General features: G+C 40.5%; 1 protein-coding gene across 3 annotated transcripts; it reads left to right on the top strand.

The window, feature by feature from the left end:
- Nucleotides 1–325: 325 nt before the first annotated feature.
- On the top strand, nucleotides 326–22,998 carry PDSS1 (decaprenyl diphosphate synthase subunit 1). Of its 3 annotated transcripts, XM_010226233.2 has the most exons (10): nucleotides 326–384; nucleotides 1,259–1,382; nucleotides 1,754–1,884; nucleotides 8,695–8,836; nucleotides 9,676–9,787; nucleotides 9,873–9,982; nucleotides 16,925–17,005; nucleotides 17,192–17,305; nucleotides 21,819–21,899; nucleotides 22,559–22,998. In XM_010226233.2, exons 2-10 carry the CDS (start codon nucleotides 1,284–1,286, stop codon nucleotides 22,697–22,699), a joined length of 1,011 nt encoding a protein of 336 aa, XP_010224535.1. In that variant the 5' UTR covers nucleotides 326–384; nucleotides 1,259–1,283; the 3' UTR covers nucleotides 22,700–22,998. The 3 variants fall into 3 exon arrangements, with proteins under 3 accessions (XP_010224535.1, XP_088390072.1, XP_088390073.1); XM_088533946.1 differs by lacking the exons at nucleotides 326–384; nucleotides 1,259–1,382 and adding an exon at nucleotides 7,120–7,215 and having other exon boundaries at nucleotides 1,743–1,884; XM_088533947.1 differs by lacking the exons at nucleotides 326–384; nucleotides 1,259–1,382 and adding an exon at nucleotides 7,117–7,215 and having other exon boundaries at nucleotides 1,778–1,884.
- The last annotated feature ends 100 nt before the right edge of the window (nucleotides 22,999–23,098 follow it).

Here is a 23,098-nt window from a genome sequence, read left to right as displayed (position 1 = left end):
TCCATACCTTCATATCAGCAAAATTTTATGAGTGCAGCTCCTGGAGGTTAACTGATACACCTTCCTGGCTGTTCCAGCAAGGGGAGAAAGTTACCATTCCTGAACAGAAGAGTTAGATTAAGTTAGAAGCTAATGGACGTGTTGGCAGTTACATCACATGTATGAAAGGAGGTAATAAGGCTCCTTTTGCTGCTGGGTTGTTAAAAGAGGGAGCTGCGACAGTATTTAATTGACATACGTTTATTTCTGTAATCAAATGTTTTCTGTTTCAAGTTCGAAGATCTTGATTTTAAATTAGTCCTGATTTTCCTTTTTACAGCTATGCCGCTTCCTCCAAAGAAGTACGGTTTTGTCGTTTCCAAAACTGTGTCATATATTTTGGCGGTAAGTTGGAAATTCACATTGCTGTGTAGTCGGTAAAGATGAAATCATTGGCTGAAGTGTATGTTTAAAGCCTTGAATTTTAATCTGATACTGCAAATAAGATTATTTGCGTAGTAGAATATTTCTGTGCAGACCCCTCTTTTGCCATTATGGCATGGAGTTGAACCTTAAATACTTGTATGCTGGAAGGCCCTGGGCAAAAGAAGAACTCTTCAAAAAGACCGGAAATGTTACTTTTAAGACAGGAGACATAGTACGAGTCATAAATTTCAACTCCAGGGAACCTCAGGAAATCGGTTTTAAGCCTTTTGAATCCTGAGGTGTACAGTTGAAGCTTTTACGCTTTATTGTGAACCTAGTAAAGCATCTTTATGTTACCTGAAAGTATTGATTTAATTTTGGTAGGGCTATGAAAAGCACCTGGCTGTGTAAAAGAGAATTTTAAAATCCAAGTCAGAAATATTTTCCCAGCAGGATGTAGGAGAGGAGACAAAGTCAGTGTGTTACAGTAAGATGAAGACTTCATCTGCAAATGTGCAGTATGCCAAAGGGATACACTGAAAGCAATGTAGAGTTTTTTATTTCTTAGAATAATAGTAATCTATTAAGCATGTTGGAAAGGTTCTTGATTGCTTTCCAAATGTGGCACTCTGCCAGCTCCTAGAGTGTACAGCCATCGATATGTAGCTGTGCTGTCCTTGTTCCTCATTAGCAGGCTGAAGGAATGTTCTGATGCCTTCTGTTCAATTTTTAGCCTTTTGTTTAAATTTTACATGAGTGGAGAGAAGGAAGTACTTTGAAATGTTTCTGTTTAGAGGTTCAGGAAAAGTTTGCTTTTAACAATGTTATTCTTTTGAAAAAACACTGTTGCCAGGTGTCATCACACAAGTATATCACAAATGTGCAGCTGCAGTAAGACAATTAGTGATGAAAAATATCAAGACCCTTTTCAGCTTGGTAGAAAAGACTTGAAAAATCTCTATGAGGATATTAAAAAGGTAAGAGATTTTGATGATTCTTTTGGGATATTGTAAAGATTCAGACTTTAAAAGCAACCACAGGTTAGGAAAACAGTCATTGAAGGAATATTCCTAATGTACAGAAACAACTGTCGGAAACCTAAACAAGGAGATCATTATATCTTACAAAACCATAACTCATTTTTTTTTTCTTGATTTACATAGATAGAATATTCATATGTATCTCCAATTACCATGAAAATGTTTTAAAATGTTTTTAAAACTGTTGCAACTTGTATTAAGTGGAATAAATACAGACAGGAACATTATACATGTATCCTGTTTGCTCACATCAACAGACTGGCTTTGTAACTTTAATGCTGATACATTCTTTTTCTTTCTTTTTACAGGAATTGCTTGTATCTACAGCAGAACTTAGGGAAATGTGTGAATATTACTTTGACGGGAAAGGAAAGGCCTTTCGACCGATGATTGTGGTGCTAATGGCAAGGGCTTGCAACATTCATCATAATAATTCCAGGTGAGTCTGTCACCCTTAAGTATATGGGCATATATCTTACTTTAAGTTTAATCATTCCCACATTACCCCAAAATGTCTAGTAACGTTACGAAAATAAAAAGCACTTCAGCAAAACCTGAATTTAACTTCCACTATGAGGCTGTATTTTAGCAGTTAGCAGTGTGAATGGAATTAGTAGTTTTGATACATACAGTAAAATGATGGATTGTATTGCAGTTGTTACTAGTGAATAATGTTGCCAAATTCTGATATTTGTAAAGGTTTCAGTCAATTATAACTTCTTGTGTAAATGCTTTTTTACAATCTATCATATGCCTCAAGACTATATTAACTAAAAGTTTTTTTTTATTATTCATAACCATTCTTATAGCTATTAATCTCTTGTTGCAGGTAAGAGACAAGAAACGCCCTTTTTATTTTGTAATTGCACAGAAAAGCCAGTAAGCAGGTTGTACGATTGTATAAAATGCTCTGAGACATACAGCAAAGTAAGAGGTATTTTCCCGTCTAAGATCAGTTTTCTAATATTTTAGTATAAGATTTTAAGCTTAAAGGTGGTGTAATCCTCATGTTTTTCAAGTTATATGACCTCTGAAAGCAGAGGAGAAGCATCGTGCTAGCCTTGTACTCTCAGTCACTCACTGCTTTGCTTGACTGCAAATTATTCTCTCAACACGTTCCCGTCAGTTGTTATGCTAGTGTTTTGAGGAAGGATGTTGGCTGGAATGTTCCCTGTATTCTAGCTATATTTCCAGTCTTCTCTGGTATAAAATTTCACATTTAAAAAACTTGGTTCCTTGTCAGGAGTATTTCTAGACCATTTTATTAATCTTAGGGATTCTTCCTAGCTCTTGCAACAGTTTTTCCTTACTAGTAGGTTAGTGCCTTGCTTGATCTCTATATCAGAGCATTGCTGCTTGATGTGGTACCTCTGCTAGTACAGCAGTGTCCTTCACCCCCTACCATGTGAGTATAGTTCTTGGACAGAAAGAACCTAGTTGGCAAATGTTGTGCCCTCTGCTGGATCCTCTTGTCTTAAGAAAAGTTACCCAGGTTTGATGATCTTCATACTGCACTCTCTTCAGTACTTTTCATTGGCATTGTCTTAAGAGGAACAAAGTAATTTGGAATTACTCAAGCAAATCAGTACTGTGACAAAGGGCTTAATATTTTTATGGGTGACTTTGGCGTACGAAACAGCATTGCAGTGATGGCACTTCTTGATGACAAAACTGCTCTTAGTTCAGAGGATAATTAGGCCATCCATGGGTGGGAAGAAAGGAAGCATGCCAAAACAAAAAAGGTTGAGTAGCACAATGAAGCAAAAATACCTGCTTTGAGGCTTCTCAGTGTCCCACTAGGGCATAACCTCCAGTGTGATATACAGCCAGCGTGTATGAAAATCCATGATCCTGGCACACATCAATCACAGCACATCCAGTTGAGCTAAGGAAGCAGTAATATCATTGTACGTGGCTTTTGTGGAATCATCTGCAGCCCTGATGCTTACATTCAAAGAGAAAAAGGGCTCTAGGTGTCTCTCAGGAAGGATTGCCAGGATAACCAGGGATAATGGAGAATTTGTCTTAGGTACAGTCTGGGAGAGGTTGGCTCTTGAAGCATTACAAAATGAAGGCTATGGAAGTAAATAACTGCTCTACAAATCCATCAGGAATAGGAGGGAAAAAGCTATTTAAGACAAAGAGTACTGTTGATAAGTCATAAACTTAGCATAGAAATTCAGGAGACTATTACTAAATGGGACAGTGAGGTTTCAGAGCATCCTGCTATTGAGAATAATGGAGGACGATTTGGCTTACTCTCATGTGTAGCAAGACAAAATTACGAACAGGATTTTGTAGTGTATAGGCAGTACCAAGGAGGCTGGTAAGGAAGTGCGTACTATGTAGGGTAATCGGTGAACAGACATAAGAAGAACTGAATTAGGTCTGCAGCTTTCTAATATACCTATGCAAAAGTCTCTTATTTCCTTTGTGTTCCTGCCTTTACTTGTTCAAGGCATTTCTGGCAGCTTTTGGCATATGTACTTGTTTACCTGTGAAATACATTCCCAGCCACTTACTTTCTTTAATGTGAAACCCTTGGGTCCACTTTTGAGCCCTGCCCTACGTGAGAAAATTGGATATCTGGGCTGAAGTGTTGCGTGTGCTTAAGGGCAAGTGTTCGTTGCTTGATAGCTCTTAGCACCAGTGCTCTTGAGTTAGATACTGGAGCCATTTGACACCTCTTGCAGTTTTTGTCTGCACCTCTGAACTATGTTTAATGTTCAAAAGCCTTTTCCTTAATCTGGATGTTCCTTGTACAGGAACAAGCTGAGTTACCATTTCTCTCGTGTTGATTTTAGGTTGCAATTCTGAGCAGGGAGAACAAAAATCTTTAAACAAAGAAGGAGAATGAAACCCTAGGGTATTTACCTTCATCTTCTTTGCTTCATCCCCTTTAAGTTTGTGATTTTATCAAAATTCTTGTAAGCCCTCAGAGTACTGCTGCTTTTGGGTTGTACATGATGACAGACCACCAGGGCTGAGGAGGCCAAAGAATAGTTTGTCTGATTTTGGATGTCCACTTACTGCGAGTTGATCCAGTTTCGAAGTCAAAAGAGAAAAAAAATAACGTGAGGTTCTTGGTGCAGGTTGTATGTTACACCAGCTTCTGAGCTTTAGGCTGCTAATGGTTATGTAATGCATAGCAAGTATGTGTACTTCCTGGTCATGTTGGTATTGATTTCATTGTTGTTGCTTCTTACAGTGTTGCTGCTTCTTCAGGACAAACTTGAAACTCTTACTCTTCATGGGTAAGATTGTATAGGTAGAGATGGAAACACAATATTTGTACCTCTGCTGTTTGATAATACAGACAAAAAAAAATCTTGCTTTCCATTCTGCTTCTACTGACTCTTTTTGAGATGCTTTTCCTCTTTCACGTGTCATTTCCCTTAAAGCATCCTTTTGTCAGTTTATGTTGATTCTTTTCTCAAACTTGTATTTCTTGGAAGCCTTAGTTCCTCCCCGTTTGCATCCAAGATACTGTTCAGAACATCTCTGTACTAGTGTTTTGTATCATGGGTGGATATCAATTGCAGATCACGGGGGTGAGCCAATTTCCTGTTCTTTCCATCCCTAGCATTTTTCTTTCTGCCTCTGGAGCTTGTTCTTGCTGCTTTTTCCAACTGTCATATAACTTTCTGGATCTAGCCTGCTTCTGCCTGTGTGCGCATGTGTATACAGTATTGGAAAAGGTGATCTTCTCCCTTGTTGGGCTCTTAGAAGATGCAGCTTTAGAAGGTTCTAGGTCCTGATCTAGGTCCTTCCTTGTGCCACGTGCTGTTGGTGTCCCTGCTGGAGCAGGGGGTTGGCCTGGATGATCTCTAGAGGTCCCTTCCAACCTCGACCATCTGTGATTCTGTGATCTATGAGGCAGTCTACAAAGACACCTTTGCAGAGCCCTACCACAGTTTTTGAGACCTTACATTCCCTTAAGGGAATGAGGACTACCCAGATAGTGATGCTTGCACATTGGGGACCTTGATTGCTTTTATTTGTGGAAGGTAGATGCCCTCAGTAGGTTGACTGTCTTTTTTTTTTTTTTTTTTTTTCCTTGAATAAGGTCACTCTGTTGTGGTACTGCAAGAGAAGGGACAGTTCTATAGGTGATAAATCTAAATGATGAATCTAGAAAGCTATCAGAAGGTCACCACCTGAAGCATCCAGATTGCTTTGTGTTAATATGAGTTGTTTTGTTTGTTTTGGAGGGCTTTTCTTGGTTGCTTTCTATTTTGCTGTTTTTTTTTCTTTCCCTTTATAATCCAAGTGCCAGATTCCAACCCTGAGTTCTTAGGTTGCTTTTACAGTGACTTTTGGTATAATGACAGTAGTTTGTCTTTGTTTGAGGGTGAAAATTCTTGTAAAGAGTTTAAGCTGAGATCATGCAAATCCTCGGTTTCACACATCCTCTGGCATTTCTTCACATAGTGCCTGTGGGCAGATTTCACAGTATTATCACTTAGCCTGGCTAGACCTATCTTTCTGTATAGGTTGTACTCTCAGGAGATTCTTGTGAATAGGTATTTCTATTTCTACAGCCAAATTTTGAGAGAGAAACTGAGAGAAAAGAAAGCTGAAAGAGGTACTAAAACATCCCAATACAGAAAGTAGGGAGTACAAAAACACAAGTACAAAAGGGCAGGGGGAAGGGAAATAAATCTCCCCAAATGGTGAAAGTAGTAATTAGAATAGAATAGTAGAATATACTATTCAGTATATTCAGTACTGAAGAATATTATTTTCTGAAGTAGAAAAATATTTTCTGAAGGGATACAAGGACCTCCTAGTGATATCAGCCCTCCTGCCCTGCCTCCGTCCCCAGCCATCGCTGTTGGAGATGCCTGTATTGCACAGGGATAGCTGGAGGGCAGTTTGGGGTTTTGTTGTTTTTAGTTTTTGTTGTTTGTTTGTGTTTTTCTACCTGTAAGATCAGTCTTAGTCTTGTTCTCTGTGTATGAAATGACTATGTGGGGGGTTATGTGAAAACCCCAGGGTACAGTGGGTCTATCAAGCTTGTCATAGAATCAAGCAGGGAGTCATAGTGAGATGATCGTGGACACAAATGATCAAGGCCATAAAGATGAATATAATGTGTGTGCAAAAAGAGAAATTTAGTTATATAAAATGTATGTATTCTTTATAAAGACATATCATCTCGGTGTGTTTTTACTGTGAGAATGACACAAAAATGGCATCTTTCCATGTATTGGACGTGTAGGGATCCATTTATTTGTTGACCTGAACTACTGCTACTTTGTGTTTTTGTTTTGCAGGGGAGACAGAATAAAAAATGTCAGGGGATGGGAGTGATCCTGTTTCTTCTCTTTCTGTAAAACAGGCATGCTGCAAATCAACTTTCTACAGCCATCTTGTGAGAATAATTCCATTACAAAATCCCCTGTCATTGATGAGAAGACATAACCTAAGTTTGCAGCAGCAATAACCTAGAAAAGTTTCTGGTGAAACTATTGCACCTGACCTAACATATTGGAAATCAGACACATTAACACGAGCTTCCCTGTGCCATTTTGAGTCGCTTGTCAGAGATGAACTCCACCATGAGACAGAACTTTTCAAAACTTTATTTTGAACTGTCTGTAGTGCTGTCTTCATGCTATTAAGGACATTGGTATGTCTGTGAGTGTTGCCACTTACTGCTACTTCCCAGCAGGAAGTCCAGTCTGCTGACTTATTTAATGAAAAGGGGAGCCCCCTGAAAGGAGAGGAATGCATGAAAGGGACTGGAGACTTTTACAGTTGTTTGAAGGTAAGTTCTCCTACTTAGTAACAGTAATTGTGTTTTTCTTTTTCTGGAAAACTACTTATTCCAAACTAACATTTGACTAAACTATCAGTGGACAGTAACATTTACCTGAAAACAACTGTGAAGGTTTCCAGTTCTTATTCTCAGGCCACAATTTCACAGCCTGTGAGCTGTATCTTGCTATTTTTTCAGGATGTAGAACTCCCACTGACAGCAGTGCGGAGTTCTGCATAAAGGTAGGTGTCAGAACACAGTGTTATGTCAGCAGACTGCAAGATGTTCTTTCATTTTATGATTAATCACTGGATTTTAATAGCTGTAGGCAATGCAAGAAGATTTTAAATTTCGTTCAGTTACGCTGAAATGAATTTTTCCATTTTTTTCTCAACTCTTTTTCTGTTCTGCTAGGAAACAGAATGATTTTCTCATTATATGTATGCAAGAAGTAAGGTCCTGGATATTAGAAGTAAAGTGTTGTTGTTTTGGGGCTTTATCCATGTGTGGATGGATAAACTTGCAGCTATAAGGCATGGCTGACTGGCATCCTGTATGCAACCCTGAAAACAGGTAGAAAAATAAATAGAATACAGGCAGAAAAAGACAGATACTTGAACAAGGCAGTGATATTTGGATAGTAGGGTAGATGGTCCTCTGTCTGACCTGTGATGGCTCTTTTGTGTTCATTTTTTCCACCTTCATCCCTAGATAATTGCTCCATGTTCTTTCATTACCTATTTTTTTCACCTATTTTTTTTTAAAAAAGTAGGTGTGAACTACTGAGAGTTGAATCATCAGTGTTAGATCACCCAAAAGCTGAATTTCGAGTGTGTTAGCTAGTTATCAGTTATAGTTATAGATTGCAGTATCACTCCAGTTTCCTCAGGCTTTTGCAGAACCGCTGAAGTTGCAGAGTATTTTTCAGTTTCAGACAAAATCTGTGAGTTATGCCTTTCAAATATAAAATACAGATTTTTGTGCCTACTGATCAGGAGATCCTCTACCCAGTTATTATTAGCCAGCTTTGGAGATTTTTGTGGTGCTGCCTGTTTTTGGTAGAGCAACACAAAGATAGAGAAAAGTTTAAAAAAAAAAAAAAGAAAAAGAATTTATTTCCTGCAAAGCTGTATGGCATTCTCTCACTGTCCCTTCTCTAGATGTCCATCTCTTTGAAATCAAGTATCCTCTATGCTGTGCTGTTTAATGCAGTCTGGATTTAGAGGGGCCAGAGTCAATAAATGAAGAGTGTTGCAGTACCATTAATCCAGCTATACAGAAATGGGCCTAATAAAGATGCAACTATCCCATTGCACATACTGTACTAATGTGATCTGATTTTTCTCTTGTTTCCCTAATTCTAGGTTTGAAAGATGGGTCCAGGCCATGAAAAAGCTGCAGTAGACATTCTCAGAAATAATATTTGTTTGCTTTCAGTGGAGATTTTTTACATCAAATTCACTTAATTATGTGACTTTTTATTTTTAGGGAGATGCAAGCAAGCCAGCGCTCTGTGGCCATAATTGCAGAGATGATCCACACAGCTAGTCTAGTTCATGATGATGTTATTGATGATGCAAATTCTCGGAGAGGAAAAATGACAGTCAATCAAATCTGGGGAGAAAGGAAGGTGAGTTTGCCATTCTGTACAAGATTTGTCTTTCAATGCAGGCAGAACAGGAACAGCTAGGATTTTGTCACGTTGCTAACAGTGGGCTGAGAGCACAGTTCCACACTTAGTCCAGGGCAGGAGTGAAGCAGTGTGTCAGGGTGCCTGGGTTTGTGGGCAAAATGGGTGATTCTGAACTTTTGGAAGCATTAGAGAAGGTTTGGTTGCAGTGCCGTTCTTACTGAGTTTAATTTCACTATGCAGTTCTGTCGTGCATCCTGGAAAACTTTGAACTTGTTCACATTCACAGCCCTCCACAGGTTATCCTGTTTCAGTAGTAAACATAACATGTCTTTCAGTCAGCTTAAGAATTTTTTGAAATGGTTGACTAGTACAGACTGTTCTCTTTTACTGTTATCACTGCCTCGCAAACTGAGAGAGAGGCATTTGTTAAAAGGAAGCTCCTAACTGGAAAATGCGAGGAAAGAAAGAAGCCATTGGCATATTTGAACTTGTCATGGCACCTCAGAGCTAATGTGGTGGAACACGGCAAAATGGTCAAATAGAGTGGGAATGTTTAAAGAATCTCAGCAGGCAAACACACGGTCAGTTATTGCATACAGGAAGGATGTTGCTTATGTAGCAAATGCCTAAACTGTAAGATAGGCATTCAGAAATGGTTCTAATTTAAATGTTTGGCTACCTCCTGTTTTGCCCTGTTAGAATGAGGAAATGTGCATTTTATATAGGAAAATTATGTGATGTGACTAGACCAGCCAAGTAGAGAGGATCCTATTGTCTCTGTGAGCATTTACAGGAAAAGGCTTAATTTTTTTTTCTTTTCTTTTTTTTTTCCTTAGGCTGTTCTAGCTGGGGATTTCATCCTCTCAGCTGCTTCTGTAGCTTTAGCACGAATTGGAAATACTACTATCATCTCTGTTTTAACTCAGGTGATTGAAGATTTGGTGCGGGGTAAGGTCTCTTTCTATTTTTATCTTCACATTTTTTTGCCCAAGCAATAAACCCACAAATAACTCCCATCTGTGCAATTTTTTAGGTGAATTCCTCCAGTTGGGTTCCAAGGAAAATGAGAATGAGAGATTTGCTCACTACCTCGAGAAGACTTTTAAGAAGACTGCAAGTCTTATAGCAAACAGTTGTAAAGCAGTATGTACGTCTGTCTCTTCTAAAGTTAACATACCATACTGTAAGCTTCACAGCTAAACCCCTAATTATTGCTCCTTTCTCTGGAGACACTTCAAAGTAAATCCCTTAAATGCTATTCTGCCAGGATATAAATGGCTTTGAGATGGTGGATTCTCTTCCAGTTCAGCTGTGCAGCCTCCAATATTGGTTTTCTTGTCTTTTTTTTTTTTTTTTTCTGTTTTATATTCATGCACAGATTTATTGTTATCCTCACTTGAATCAAAGTAAGGTCAACAGCGTCTGTCTCTAATTTACAGAATTCAGCAAGCTTGAGCCAGTGTTTTTAATGTCAGTTGAGATTTCTGGAGTCTGCATTTATTTATTTATTTATTTATCTGTCTATTTATTTTAGGCCACTTCCACATCTGGTCCTACTCATTAGTGTAGAAAGAGATATTAAATGAAAACAGTAGGAGGAAAACAAATACTTTTTGTATATTCTTATCTAGCTTTGCTTTAGAAAAGAAAGATTTTGCCCTTTGCTATTGGTTAAATCACAGGAATTAAGTATTTGTCACTGGATAAATTTAGGTGACTAATCAAGTAATTTTGCCTCGTGTTACATTATAAAAGGAGTACATACTTGCTGATTTGCCTCGGGTTTTTAATTATCAATTGGTTGGATCAGGATCCAACCAGACAAATATCCAAAACAACCTTTCAGTCTCCTCTTTGCAGAGAGAGAGGCCTGTTTCAAGATGATGTTCATATTAAATATACATATCTATATATATAAAAACAGTGTAGAAAAATGGAGAAGCTGGGCAATAATCTCACTGCAAGAGAGTTTTATTTTTATTAGAGGAGGAATAGCAGATGTATGTAGCAAGGGGGAGTTCTAAGAGAACTGTGCTATAATCTGCGCTAGTATTAATCATCTTCCTTTGCTCTCAGAGAACTGTTATGTTTGTGCACTAGATAGTAGCTGAAAATTGCGTAAATCAAGAGGATCGTATAGAATAAGCGACACAGTTTTTTGTGGGGAAGGAAAATGCTTTCGCTACATGAATTATTCTAGTTGGAGGAAGAAGTTCAGTCTCCTGGATTGTTCATGTTAATGGTGGTATGGCAGTGGAGAATGTCCCTTTGCAATTCTTCACTCATTTTCATGGAAAGTTGTAGTAGGAAGGAGAGTCACATCATTCTTCTACTTAATAAAAATGTGCAAGCTTTTATATTCATTTTGACAATCTTCTTAAAAGAACCTCCATGGTTAGAAGAAGAATCACCCTCCCACCCCTTATTCCACTTCCCACTCAAATCCATGCAAGAATTAAAGCTTTGAATACTTTCTTCTAGGTTGCACATGAGATGCTTGTTAAGGGGAGGGAAACGTGTGGCTGCCCTCTTCCAGTGCTTCACTTTCCAGGGCTGAATGTTAGAATTTTATATGCAGTTAAACTTTGTTATAAAGAAAAACAAGAGATAGGTCTGTCCTTGTGACAAAACCATGCTTGCATACAGTGGCAACAGTTTGTATATACATCTCCCCATCAGTTTATTTATGTGTAGATTAAGAGAACTGTGCTGATATCCCTAGCAGTAAAAAGCTATTTTTGATAATTTGGGCCATTAAGGAAAAGGATGGAATGAGAAGAGTGTTGTGTTATGTGTGGCAGAGATGATCACTACGATCACCAGGTTTAGCTTGTAAAGAAATTCACCTGTATTTCAGCTGGGAATGAACAGTATTCACACCTTGTTTTCAAGGACAAAGCTAAGGGAAGAGAGAGAGATTATTGATGTTCAGAATATTTTTTACACCTTAATAGAGTAGTATGTCATTGGGAGCAGCTCGAAACTCATTAATGATAGAAACAAATTAGCATCTGATTTCCTATGTATAGATAAGATAAAAAACTATTACCGGAAAAAAAAGTTGTCAAACTAATGTGAACATGCTCTTGGAATCCTGCATTATATGATGCCTTTGAAAGGTATTACTCAAAAACAAGATAATGGACATTGCATTAACACTAGAGGGTATTCACTGCATTGGGCATCTTCTGTATCTCCAAAGCATCACTGCATGTGAATCAAAATTCCTTTAAGGTAGATCAAAAAAACATCTATCAAGATGTTAGAGCCATCAAGTCACAGCTTGCGAGATGTTGCAGTCTCCCACTTATTTATACAATAATTCTGCCTGGGGGAACGGGTACTGAATTTGCAGTCCAAGTAATATATTGCAAGAGGATGTGGTGGCTTGTGGCCTAGAGGGTGACTGAAGCCTTAGTTACTGACAGGTATTTCTCTGACAATGTGAGATACTCTGGTTCAAAAATTCAGAAACAATAAGGAAGAACTGGAATTTCCATCAATCATCAGGCAAATTGGAGAGGGCAAAATAAGCCTAGCAGGTTACCTCTCTCAGTCCTTTTTCTTCTTGCTGTAATGTAAATTTCGAAAGCCATTTATATTCCACATAGCATACTTACAGCAAGGGCTAAAAAACATGCTTGTTTGAGGTCAGTGTAAAGTTGCACTAGAAATTCTTGATTTTATTTCGTAGAGCTTTGAATTTTATAGCTTTGGGCCTTGATCTTGCAAACTCATTTACACAGACATGTCCTTGCAGGCTCGCATGGAAAGGCAGGACTTTGTATGGAAGGTCTGCCTTCAAAATCAGAAGAAAAGGCAGAGTCTACAGCTCTATACCTACCTGTGAGCTCCTGCTTAACTATTTCGTGGTTTGGTGTGTGCACAGGGCTCTGTATGGATCTGGTGGCTAAGAAAATTAGATGCCTTTGGATATATTAGATGCTGGGACACTAACAACAGTGTTGACCAGCTTGAGGAGGTTCGTACAGACAACAACAAAGTCTTAAAGCAGATGTAGGCTCGTATCAGTGGAATCAGATATTGCAGTCAGCCGGTAGATCTTTTATTTTATTTAAAATGCAGTTATTCTCTGGGGGCATATATTCTCCATATTCTCTTTTCTAAGAAGGAGAATAGCATAAGTGCATCACAAATTTTCAAGTAGATAATCCTCACTTCTGTAAAAGCACAGTTTTTATAAGTAAGTGCGTGTTACTTGAGGTCAAATACATGACAATGCAAATTCAGCACAAGGAAACAGTTTTCAGCTGCGTGTAAGGGCTGCTTTCAGGCAGATCGCGTCCTCTCTGAGGCAGGCCTTTATAACCCCTCTTACTAGAGGAGCAGTTACTAAAAGGGTTTAAAGAGCTGGGAGGAGGCAGCAGCGTGTCCTGCAGCCCCAAAGACCGGCCACGTCCTGCGCTGCTCGGCAGCAGCGTGGCCGGAATGACGGGGGAAGGACGATGCTCTCCCAGCACGTGGGACTCCCTGGGCAGAGCCGTGGCCAAGGCTGGGCTCCCCCGAACGTGGTGGGTGAGGCCAGGTAGGTGGCAGTGGGAGGGCTGGGGCTGGTGCCAGGAGAAGCCCAGAGTTGGGTTTGTTTTGGAGAAGGGAAGACAAAGGGAATCCTCCTGCTGCCTACAGCTAGGAGAGGAAAGGTGTAGAGAGAACAGAGCCAAAGTGTTTTCAGATGGCAGGGAAAGGACATGCTGCATTATGGAAAATTCCAATCAGATATTAGGGGAAAAAAAAATCTCCAAGAGGTTGGTCAAGCACTGGAACAGGTTGACCAGAGGTGGTGGTGGTTCTCCATCCTTGGAGATAATCAGAGCTCAACTGGACCCAGGCCTGAGTAACCTGATGAAACTCTGAAGTGAGCCCTGCACTGAGCGTGGGGTTGGAACAAATAATCCTCAGAGGTCCCTTCCAAATTATCTTTTTATTCTGTTGGAAAGAGGAAGTAGTACTGGAGTGTGATACTGTCTGGGCACAGGCTGCTGGGTGAGTCACAAGGACGAAGCAGAATCCTGACTGCTTTGGGAGATGCTATTGGAGGAGAGAGTGGAGAGCAGTGAAAGGGGAAGTCTTTAGAACTGTCTCTTCTTTCCAAGCCAGACACAAATCTAGGAGAGGGAGTTTGAGGGTGGATATCTCTTGTATCGTTTACCAAAGTGCATATCCTTGCCCAGCAGAAGGTTTCTATGCCAAGTCAGAGGTGTAGATGGGTAAGTGCTTCAGGCTCCAGCTGCTGTTTTTGCACCTGATCAGTACCAGAGCAGATGCATCCACCCAGAGCCCACCACAAAACATTTCTTGGACTTGAAGTTCAGTAGAGAGGCAAGACTGGTTTATGTCTTCCCTCTTTTATGTAACATAAAATAATAGAAAGATTCAGTGATTTAAAAAAATGTTTGAAATAATGCCAAGTAGACTGATTGCTCTGTTGAATTCAAAGAACCTTTCTGAAGAATTCCCTCCACTTGATATTAGGAAGGATTTTTGATCATGATTTATGGAGGACATACCTGAAATCTTGCAGGATGAGCTTTGTAATCAACCAGTCATGTCAGAGGAGCTACAGGAAGTCCTCAAATGATGGGTTTTATCAGTTTGGCACAAACATAATTAAGCAGGCATCATTATTCTGATTTGTATTTGTAGCAGGCTGCAGTTATGCCAGGATGGCCTCAGTTGGCCACCCCGTGCGTGGTGCCAGTGAGTGTCCCCAAGCCACCTGCCTGCAGCCCAGGGAATGTCCGTACGGGGGCGACCGGCACAAGAGCCGCTGCGGAAACGGGCTCCGGCAGGAGCTCCCTCCTGGACAAGACTCCGTCCTGGAGCTCCGTCCTAGACCAGACTCCGTCCTGGAGCTCCCTCCTAGACCAGACTCCGTCCTGGAGCTCCCTCCTGGACCAGACTCCATCCTGGAGCTCCGTCCTAGACCAGACTCCATCCTGGAGCTCCCTCCTAGACCAGACTCCGTCATGGAGCTCCCTCCTAGACCAGACTCCGTCATGGAGCAGGAGTGTGATGCAAGCACAGCCAGGGTTGCCACTGGAGGTCTGATAGGCATAGAAAACTTTATTTTCATGTATTTACTTTTTATCTTCTGAAGTGTTCCTAGCTTGAATAAGAGTTATGAAGCTCTTCTCTTTCAGGGATCCAAGTTGGTTTTGCTCTGATGAAATTGGCTCATGTAAAGACATTCTGTAACTCACATTTCTGTTCTTAAATTCACATATCCTGCTGAAATTCTTTATACAAGTAATGTCTGTGTCCACAGGAGATTCTGCCAGCAGGGATAGCTCTGCTCTGACTTTACAATTAAAGGAAAAAGCTCTTCCTCTCCCCCTCTACCAATTTTCCCAACTCTGACCCCTTGCCATTAATGAGGATTTTGTCAAAAACATCCATTTAAACAGAACTGATCTACTGAATTTCATATTTCAATTCTTTAGACTAAATTTGGTGATAGCTAAAATTTCTTTGACGCAGGTTAGATGCAGCCTTGCTGATCTTGTTTGGGTCTTACTACAGAAACAACTGGAAGTTTGCTGGGATTTGTGTAGCAGTGGAAGATGTCAGCTTTTGGGGGCAAATACTACCAATTAAGAGACAAGTATCAAAAGGAGGATAAAAGGGCACGATGTTCCAGTTTGATAGACCTTGACAACTTTTATTTACATGCCTTGTAATTCCAGTTTACTCATTCAGGACTCTGTGTGATTCGACATAAATTAAGCAGCATCACTTCTCTGCTTTTCTTTCTTACTGTTTTATCAAGCCACCCAGATTCCTCATGGTTTATTAGTTATCCAGGTAACAACTTGAAGACTTTCTGGTGTTCAATAGAATGAAATGCAGTGACACATGAGATGATAGTCTGTGAGCTTGCGCAAGGTGCAATATGTTTATATCCTTCAGTATCTAGTGTTTTTTTTTCCTGCTTCCATCTTCATGGTCCCCTCCTCAGCTCTTCTGAGACTGTTTTTTTTGTTGTTGTTGTTGATCCTATATTTCATTACCATTGAAGAATTTTTGTGTATGTGTTTTCCTAGCATATATTTTTGGTTTTAAATTAAGTAAAAATTTATCTTCACTCCTTCAGTTAGTTGCAGCAGTACATGTCTGGATTCTTGTCCCCTACTTGCTTTATTGAAGGCTAGCATTAAGCAGAGTGCTTTAAGTATAACCAACCTAATTTGGCAAAATATTTAATCAGTATATAAATGCAGAAACCTTAGTATCTTATCTTGGGACAAGATATTTATTCTCAAATCTTCATGGGTCCTATAGGCTGCTTTGTAAAGTTTGTTCAGCAAAACCTTTATGTCGCAGTCAGTTCCTGTACCCATCCCTGACTAAAGTGGTTATTTGTTTGTCTCAGTTTGTGATATTTTTATCTAACTCTTTGGATTTCCTTCATTCACTGCCTTGTTTTTCTTTGCCACTCATTATTGATCCTTTTCTCTGCACACTCTCCTCTCATCTTCATGAGACCTTCAGTTTGGGTAGTCAACATCACCTCTAAAAAAAACTTTCATCTCACCTGTCCTCCTAAATTAGGTGCAACCCTTCAAGTGTTGTGGCTCTTTAATGAAGCTTGTAATGTCCATTTATCTGTTATCAGACCTCCAGTTATCCCATGGCTGATTTATATATGTATTTCTACACATTTCATTCCCCTGTCGCTGGGCTGTCAATGACTACCAGTCTGCATGTGCAGTGCACCTGTATTTTGTCTCTCACCACCCTTGCACTATGATTTCTGTCCCTGATAAATAAATAATACACCTAAGCTCAAGACTTGAATTTATTTTTAATGCTGCACTGCAGTTCACTCCTGCTCTCTCATGGGCTTGTTTTTTTGTGTGTATCCACAAGCAGAGATAGCCAGGAAGGTGCTGCTGACCTTTCCCAGATTCCTGGGATTCTGGCAAATCCTGGGTGTGATTCCTGCTTTCCCCCCATTCCCAGGTTCCTGCAGGAGCTGCTTGCTGCTCGGACAGGCACTAGCAGTGGCTGCCAACTAAAGCTTTCTGTTTTCTTCCTCCCACCTCCCCTTTTTTTCTTCCTTTTCAGGTTTCTATTCTAGGCTGCCCTGATCCCAAAGTTCATGAGATTGCTTACCAGTATGGGAAGAATGTTGGCATAGCTTTTCAGGTAGAGTATTTCTCCACTTTTGTTGAACTAATGAGAATCTGAAGTTTAAAGTTTTGAGAATTGTCCTGAAATCAATGCGGTCTGTTTAAATTGCCTTTATAAATCTTCTTTTAATGAAGATTATTCTATACTTAGTTCTCTCTAATGTAAAAATGATAATTAATCTGTATGTTTATCTTCTTCCAGCTAATAGACGATGTGCTGGATTTTACATCATGTGCTGACCATCTGGGGAAACCAGCAGCAGCAGATCTCAAGCTGGGATTGGCCACGGGCCCTGTCTTGTTTGCTTGTCGACAGGTAAGTCCACAGGAACTCTCCCTGCCAGAAAGAAAGTGGGCATTGTTCTTTTAAAAGGATATTTTGTACTTTAATCTGTGAATTAATTAAATGGTTTTAGTCACTGTTGTATTCTTGACTTCCCTGGCAACAGTGGTTTTGCAATTGCATTTTTCCTTTCTCATTCTGAAGATTTCTAAGCGTTTACAAAGAAGAGAAAAAATTGACTTTAAGGGAAGACACAATAGTGTGACTGCACAGTTACCCAAGCTGAGCAGCAAGCAAGCTGCACGCTGTCTTCCGTTTGTTTGTAGTGACAATACTGGTAGATGTTAATATTAGGAAGTATTGTAGAACTGAGGAGGGTAAAGAATAAACCTTTGAATCTTAAAATAGTGTTTTCAAGATCTAAGCTACATGGATCTAATGGTGAAACGGAAAACAGGAAAATCACATCTCCACAAGGAAGTTGTCTGTGTTTATGCCATCGTCTGAGACTGGGAGGGAAATTGGAATCCACCAAGTAGAAAATGTAGGAAGCTTTAGAGAGGGTGCAAAGAAAAGTTCAGCCACAAAGTTTTCAGCTTTCATCTGTGTCAGGAGCTTCCATCCTCCCTCCTCTGCTGGGTGTGTTTGCTGTGTCGGAGCAGTTCCACTTTAGAGCACGTGCAGAGAGGACCAGCTGAAATACCACAGACCTGCAGCATGAGAGGTGAACGTGCCCTGGCCGTGTACTAAAGGGCAAAGCTTTCAAGATAGCTGCATTTATTGCACATACATGTTCTTCTGGTTGGGAAACAGCCGCCTCCCTGGGCACTCTGTCAGGCCTAGTACTGAAAGCAGCACTGTGCAAATGTCTGACCCTGGGACAGGGCCAGCGGTTCCAGGGCTTTCCAGCCTGCTCTCTGGAGGTTAGTCCTAAGCAGCTTCCTGTTCGTGGTCTTTGCTGAGACATCCTGTTCTCCCCAGGCTCTGAATATGGCCCTTTTTGCCAAATTCTGGATTTTGTACCCATTCTGGGGCCAAGTTCTTAAACTATCTGCATAGTTTTTAGGCAGGCACCTCTATCCTTCACTGGATTTAGTGCCTTTGTTTTGTTTCCAAGCTTGTTGCTTACAAAAGGGAGGAGCTTTCCATTCTTTGCAGTTGTGCTTCTAAAGGTGAAGGTACTAAAGGTTCGCTTGCAGAAGAGAAATGAGGACCATAAGCTTAAAATCAGGTTTTCAGTGGCTCAAGGGTGATTTGGAAGAGTACAAGATAAACAGAAGTGTCACCAGCACCAAAAAAGAAATTAAAATGGTGCTAACGCACAAAAGGGGAAGGGAGTGGTTGGTTTAATGAAGATGCTGCACCTTGCTCGAGCTTCTGGGTCAACGGGGCTAAAAAGATGTAGGACTTGCAAACCAGTCCTTCCAAACAAACTTCACTGCATGATACAAGATTGGCCCCAGCCACTTTGAATAGGAGCTGTAGTCTGCGATCTCTCATTGGAATTGCTCAAAACCTGACCGAAGAAAAGTTTTAAATAGCTTGTCAATAAAATACAACTTTGATTTACTTTTTTTTTTCTGAAAAAAAAATAAACAAAATTTTTTTAAAAAGAGATTTTTTGGGAGCAGGAGAAAGAATGTGTGTGCTTGTTTGTTTCCTCATCCTTTGAGCATTTATGAGGACGTGTGACTCAGAAAGGACAGGAAAGCAAAGAGTACTGGCCATGTAAGAAAGCAGATCCGGAGACCACCCCGCTCCCTGTTCTCAGTGTCCCCATCCGAGCCTGTCCGCGGGAGCCGTGAACTTGGAATCAGTATCTCAGGATTTGATCCTACGCAACAGAATCTGAGCAGTCATCGGCCACTGGAGTTGATTAGAGGGACAGTGACAGTCTTGGGTACTAGAGTACAGAAAGAGGATGCAGTGGTCATTATATATATATATATATATATATACTCACACATATATATTTAAATACTTTTAGAGAAAATCAAGCACATTAGAGAGACGTTAAATATGATTTGGCAGCAACTGGGTAATGCTGATTGTCTTATGGGTGTTGACTATTCCAGATTTTTAATTAAAGCTATGTATTTAATCATATACTTGTGCTGCCTGCCTCTAACTTTGAACCTCACCAATATCAGTTATGAGTTTTATCAGATAAGAGGTAAGGTTGTAATAGAAAAATAGGACAGAAAATAACTTTGTAGGTTCTATTTTAAAACCTTCCTTGTTCTTGGTAGGGCACTTTCGAACACTTCTTATGTCTATTTTTGCCCTAGATGGCAAGTGCAGTTTTTGTTTTGAAAGGTATCCAAACACCTTACCAAGCTTCCCACAAGAACCAGAAGGCTTTTTTGCTGATAATTTCCTGCTGTAGTTAAGAAATTCATGGAACAGCACTCTAGACTTATGATGTATAAACAAAATAAGTGCTCAGATTTGGAGCTCTTCTGAACAGACACTGATCTGTGCAGTTACTAAGGGATGCTTCATCTGCTTGTATCTGAGAATACAACCTCATGACGAAAGAACTTGAAGTAGCCCAAAATGTGATTGTTAATTATATGCTGCTTTCCTTTTTTTTTTCTCTGTTTGAAATTAATATTACTGTTCCCTTGCACAGCCTCTGATTTATCTTGAAACCCTCCTGTCGTCTTCCTGACAAAGATACTTGTAGTGTGCCTGGCTCTTCAAGCGATGACCTTCTTTCCTGTTTCTCTCCCCTCCCTCTACAATGCATCTGTTTGCATTGGAATATTGAGGAATGAGCTTTATGCAAAAATGTTTAGGTCAACTTTAGTATTTTTTCTTATTTATTCAGTACTTAAAGTTTATTCTTTCAAGAAAAAAATAACATTTTTAAAAGAAATCTACAGTAGTTCTGCTAATTCTAAAGTCACTTTTAAAATAGCACAGCTCATGCAGTTTGTTTTCAATGTAAGCATTCCTATCAAATGTTTCTATATTACCCTTTAAATGGTACTGCTACATACTGCTAATAATAGCTTCCCACTAAAGGTTTGGGATTTTTATATTATTTAGGGCTTAAATATAAAAAGTCAGGCAATGTGCTCCCTATATCATTGTAAACATAAATAATATGACAAAGAATAATATGAACATTGCAATTAAATTGTCATTATATGGGAAGGAAACTGGAATCTAGAAAAAGCCAAGTCTGAGTCACTAATAAACTTTTAAATGTATCTTCTGTAGGAGAGGAGCGCTGTGAGTAACAGAAGTGTCATGGCAATAAAAATATGTTGTTCTCCACAACGTGTTGGTCTCGAACAACAGTTTTGCAGATACTTGGTTTCAAGAGCAAAGCTGTGCAAGGAAAGCACATCCTTGCCCACAGGTGCTGCAGTACAGGAACCTTCTGCCTTCCGGGCAGAAGAGCAAATTCCCCATTCCTTTCAAAGGATTCCTCCACAGCGACTTCCTCTGAAGCTGCGGCCTTGCTTTGCTAGTTAGGCCCCAACATTTCTCTTTCTGGCCCGTCGGAGGGAAGGAAGTTTCAGCACGTTTACTGGAGGGGTACAGTGACTGGCTTGGACCCCTGAGCTGATTTATAGGCTATTGCTTGTGCACTGCCAATGACACCCTGTAGGTGCTTGGGAACAACAACACATTACAGCCCTTGTTGGGCTCTTGCCACCGAGCTTGTCTGTATTTACGAAGGGAAGGTCGGGTGCCAGTAGAGAAATGTGTGGCTTAGATACAGAGCTGAGTAGCTGAAAACGGCTGATTTTGGCCACATGAACATTAAGCTGGGCAGTAGCTGCAGATTTTTGAAGCTGCAGATTAAAACCAACTCACTGATTTTAGTCACATTTTCTTGTGCTCCAGGTGAACAGCAGATTTTTTTTTAGGCTAGTAGTGCTTACAGTATTTGAGATAATTTGGCTATTTGAACAGCTGTTTCTTGCTTCAAAAAAAAAAAAATCCCTCCTCTTTACCACAAACCCATTTGGCAGGATCTTTCTTACCCAAGCCCTCTTTGCTGTGTTGTTTACGCACGTGGACAAATGCTGCACCGCCCTTGGCTCTCTGTATGCACCAGCTACGTTTGTAAAATACCAAAGCACTGAAAGGGACAAGTGGATGCCACAGGATCAGTAAGAGCTTTATTTGACCTTATGGGTGGAATATCTGTGCAACAAACCTCTCTGTGGTGGGTGTACAGGTGGGAGCCAGCACTTGCGATGCAGAAATACCTGAAGCAGCCTCAGTACCCCTGGAGGTATTCCCAGCAGGAATCCCCTAGGAATTACTAGGTCCTCAGTTCCTCATGATGAAGGGCAGGTGCTAACATTTGCTACCGACAGGCTAGACAGTGTCACGGTTGCAAATTTTAAATGCTGGAGCTTTGCTATAGCACAGTCTTGTGCAGTTTCAAGGGATTAACCATACTGCTGTATCCGTGGTAACTCTACCTCGAAGGGACACCAGTGGCCAGGCAAGGCAGCCACGTGGTGGTTCTTCTTTATATGGCAGCAGCTCATAAGAGTATAAAAACTTCTCCCTTTGTGCTTAGTTTCCAGAAATGAATGCTATGATAATGAGACGATTCAGTAAACCAGGAGATGTTGAACGTGCTCGGAAATATGTGCTGCAGGTAAGACTGATATAAAATATTTCATTCCTCTTTGCTGTCCATGCTGAAGTTAATCTGAACGTCCTTGCCTCTGAAGTCAGCGAGCAAGGCTGTGCTTTCACACGGGTGCTGAGCCATGTGCTACGCGTAGGGCCCAGTTAGTGCTCTTCACGCGGCTTCCCCAAGCAGAACACCAACCCCGTAAGCAGCAAGTTCGTGTTTGGGGCTCGGTTCCTTCACCTGAAGGGTGGCCGGGTTCAGCAGCCAGTGTGAGCAGCAGGGACCACCCAGCAGTCTGGCATCCGCAGCACGAGCGCTCCGTTAGTTGTAACTAACTGCATGAGTAACTGTGCAGAACAAACAGCAGAGCAGGGGTGGGGAGTGTGTCCTGACAGTGTCTTCTCAAACATTAGCTTCTAGTCCTACTGAATAGCATATTAATAGCAGTATTGCTTTGTAATACACTTCAGTTTAGCATACATGAACTTTAGTATTTTGGGGAAGAAATGTAAGATTGGGGGAATAAAGAATTAATCCCTTTTTCCTTCATAGCGTAATTGTTAAATATCCAGACTGCTTACTGACCTTAACAAACCAGAAGCGCTTCCCACTTTAGCCAGCAAAGGGCAGGGGGGAGGCTGATGTCTTGTCCATGGCTTGTAACTGTGTCCTTATGCAAGAGTGACGGGGTGCAGCAAACGACCTACCTCGCCCAGCGCTACTGCCACGAAGCCACACGGGAGATCAGCAAACTGCGGCCCTCGCCCGAGAGGGAGGCCCTCATCCAGCTCACGGACATGGTGCTCCTGCGGGACAAGTGAGAGCGGCTCCCGCGCGCCCAGGCAGCTACCGACCAGACTGTGCCTACGCTCACTCTCCAAGTTAGTCGCTTCCAAGACAGGCTACCAAAAACTATTTTTTTAAAAGAAAACTTTTTTTTGGAAATTCTTTTTTTTTAAAAAAAAAGAAGTTTAAAGTGTTTTATTGTAGGAAGCCATGCAACTCAAAATGTGTTGTACAACTGTTTTAGTGGGGGCTCTTAATGGTAAGAAGGGGGAAGATGTTTACATGTTGATGCATAAAGGCCACAGTATGAATAAATATAATCAGTGTATCAGAACTGAAGTTGCTTCAAATTTCACTCATGTTTACAACTAATAAACAGAGCATGCATATTTCTATCTGGTAAACTCCTGCAAAAATAGAGGGCTTGAATGGTT

The sequence above is a fragment of the Tinamus guttatus genome, unplaced genomic scaffold (assembly GCF_059628265.1).
Source record: "Tinamus guttatus ecotype Peru unplaced genomic scaffold, ASM5962826v1 Tinamus_guttatus_pri_ptg000530l, whole genome shotgun sequence".
NCBI classification, from domain to species: Eukaryota; Metazoa; Chordata; class Aves; order Tinamiformes; family Tinamidae; genus Tinamus; species Tinamus guttatus.
Note: the sequence above shows the minus strand (reverse complement) of the source record. Positions and strands in the feature narration are given on the sequence as shown.

Excerpts from the sequence above, each read along its gene's own strand:
- PDSS1 (XM_010226233.2), top strand. The coding sequence starts at position 1,284 with ATGTGCAGCTGCAGTAAGACAATTAGTGATGAAAAATATCAAGACCCT. Across the intron at positions 1,885-8,694 it reads ATTCATCATAATAATTCCAG|GGAGATGCAAGCAAGCCAGC; the intron begins GTGAGTCTGTCA and ends TTTTATTTTTAG. Across the intron at positions 9,788-9,872 it reads GATTGAAGATTTGGTGCGGG|GTGAATTCCTCCAGTTGGGT; the intron begins GTAAGGTCTCTT and ends GCAATTTTTTAG.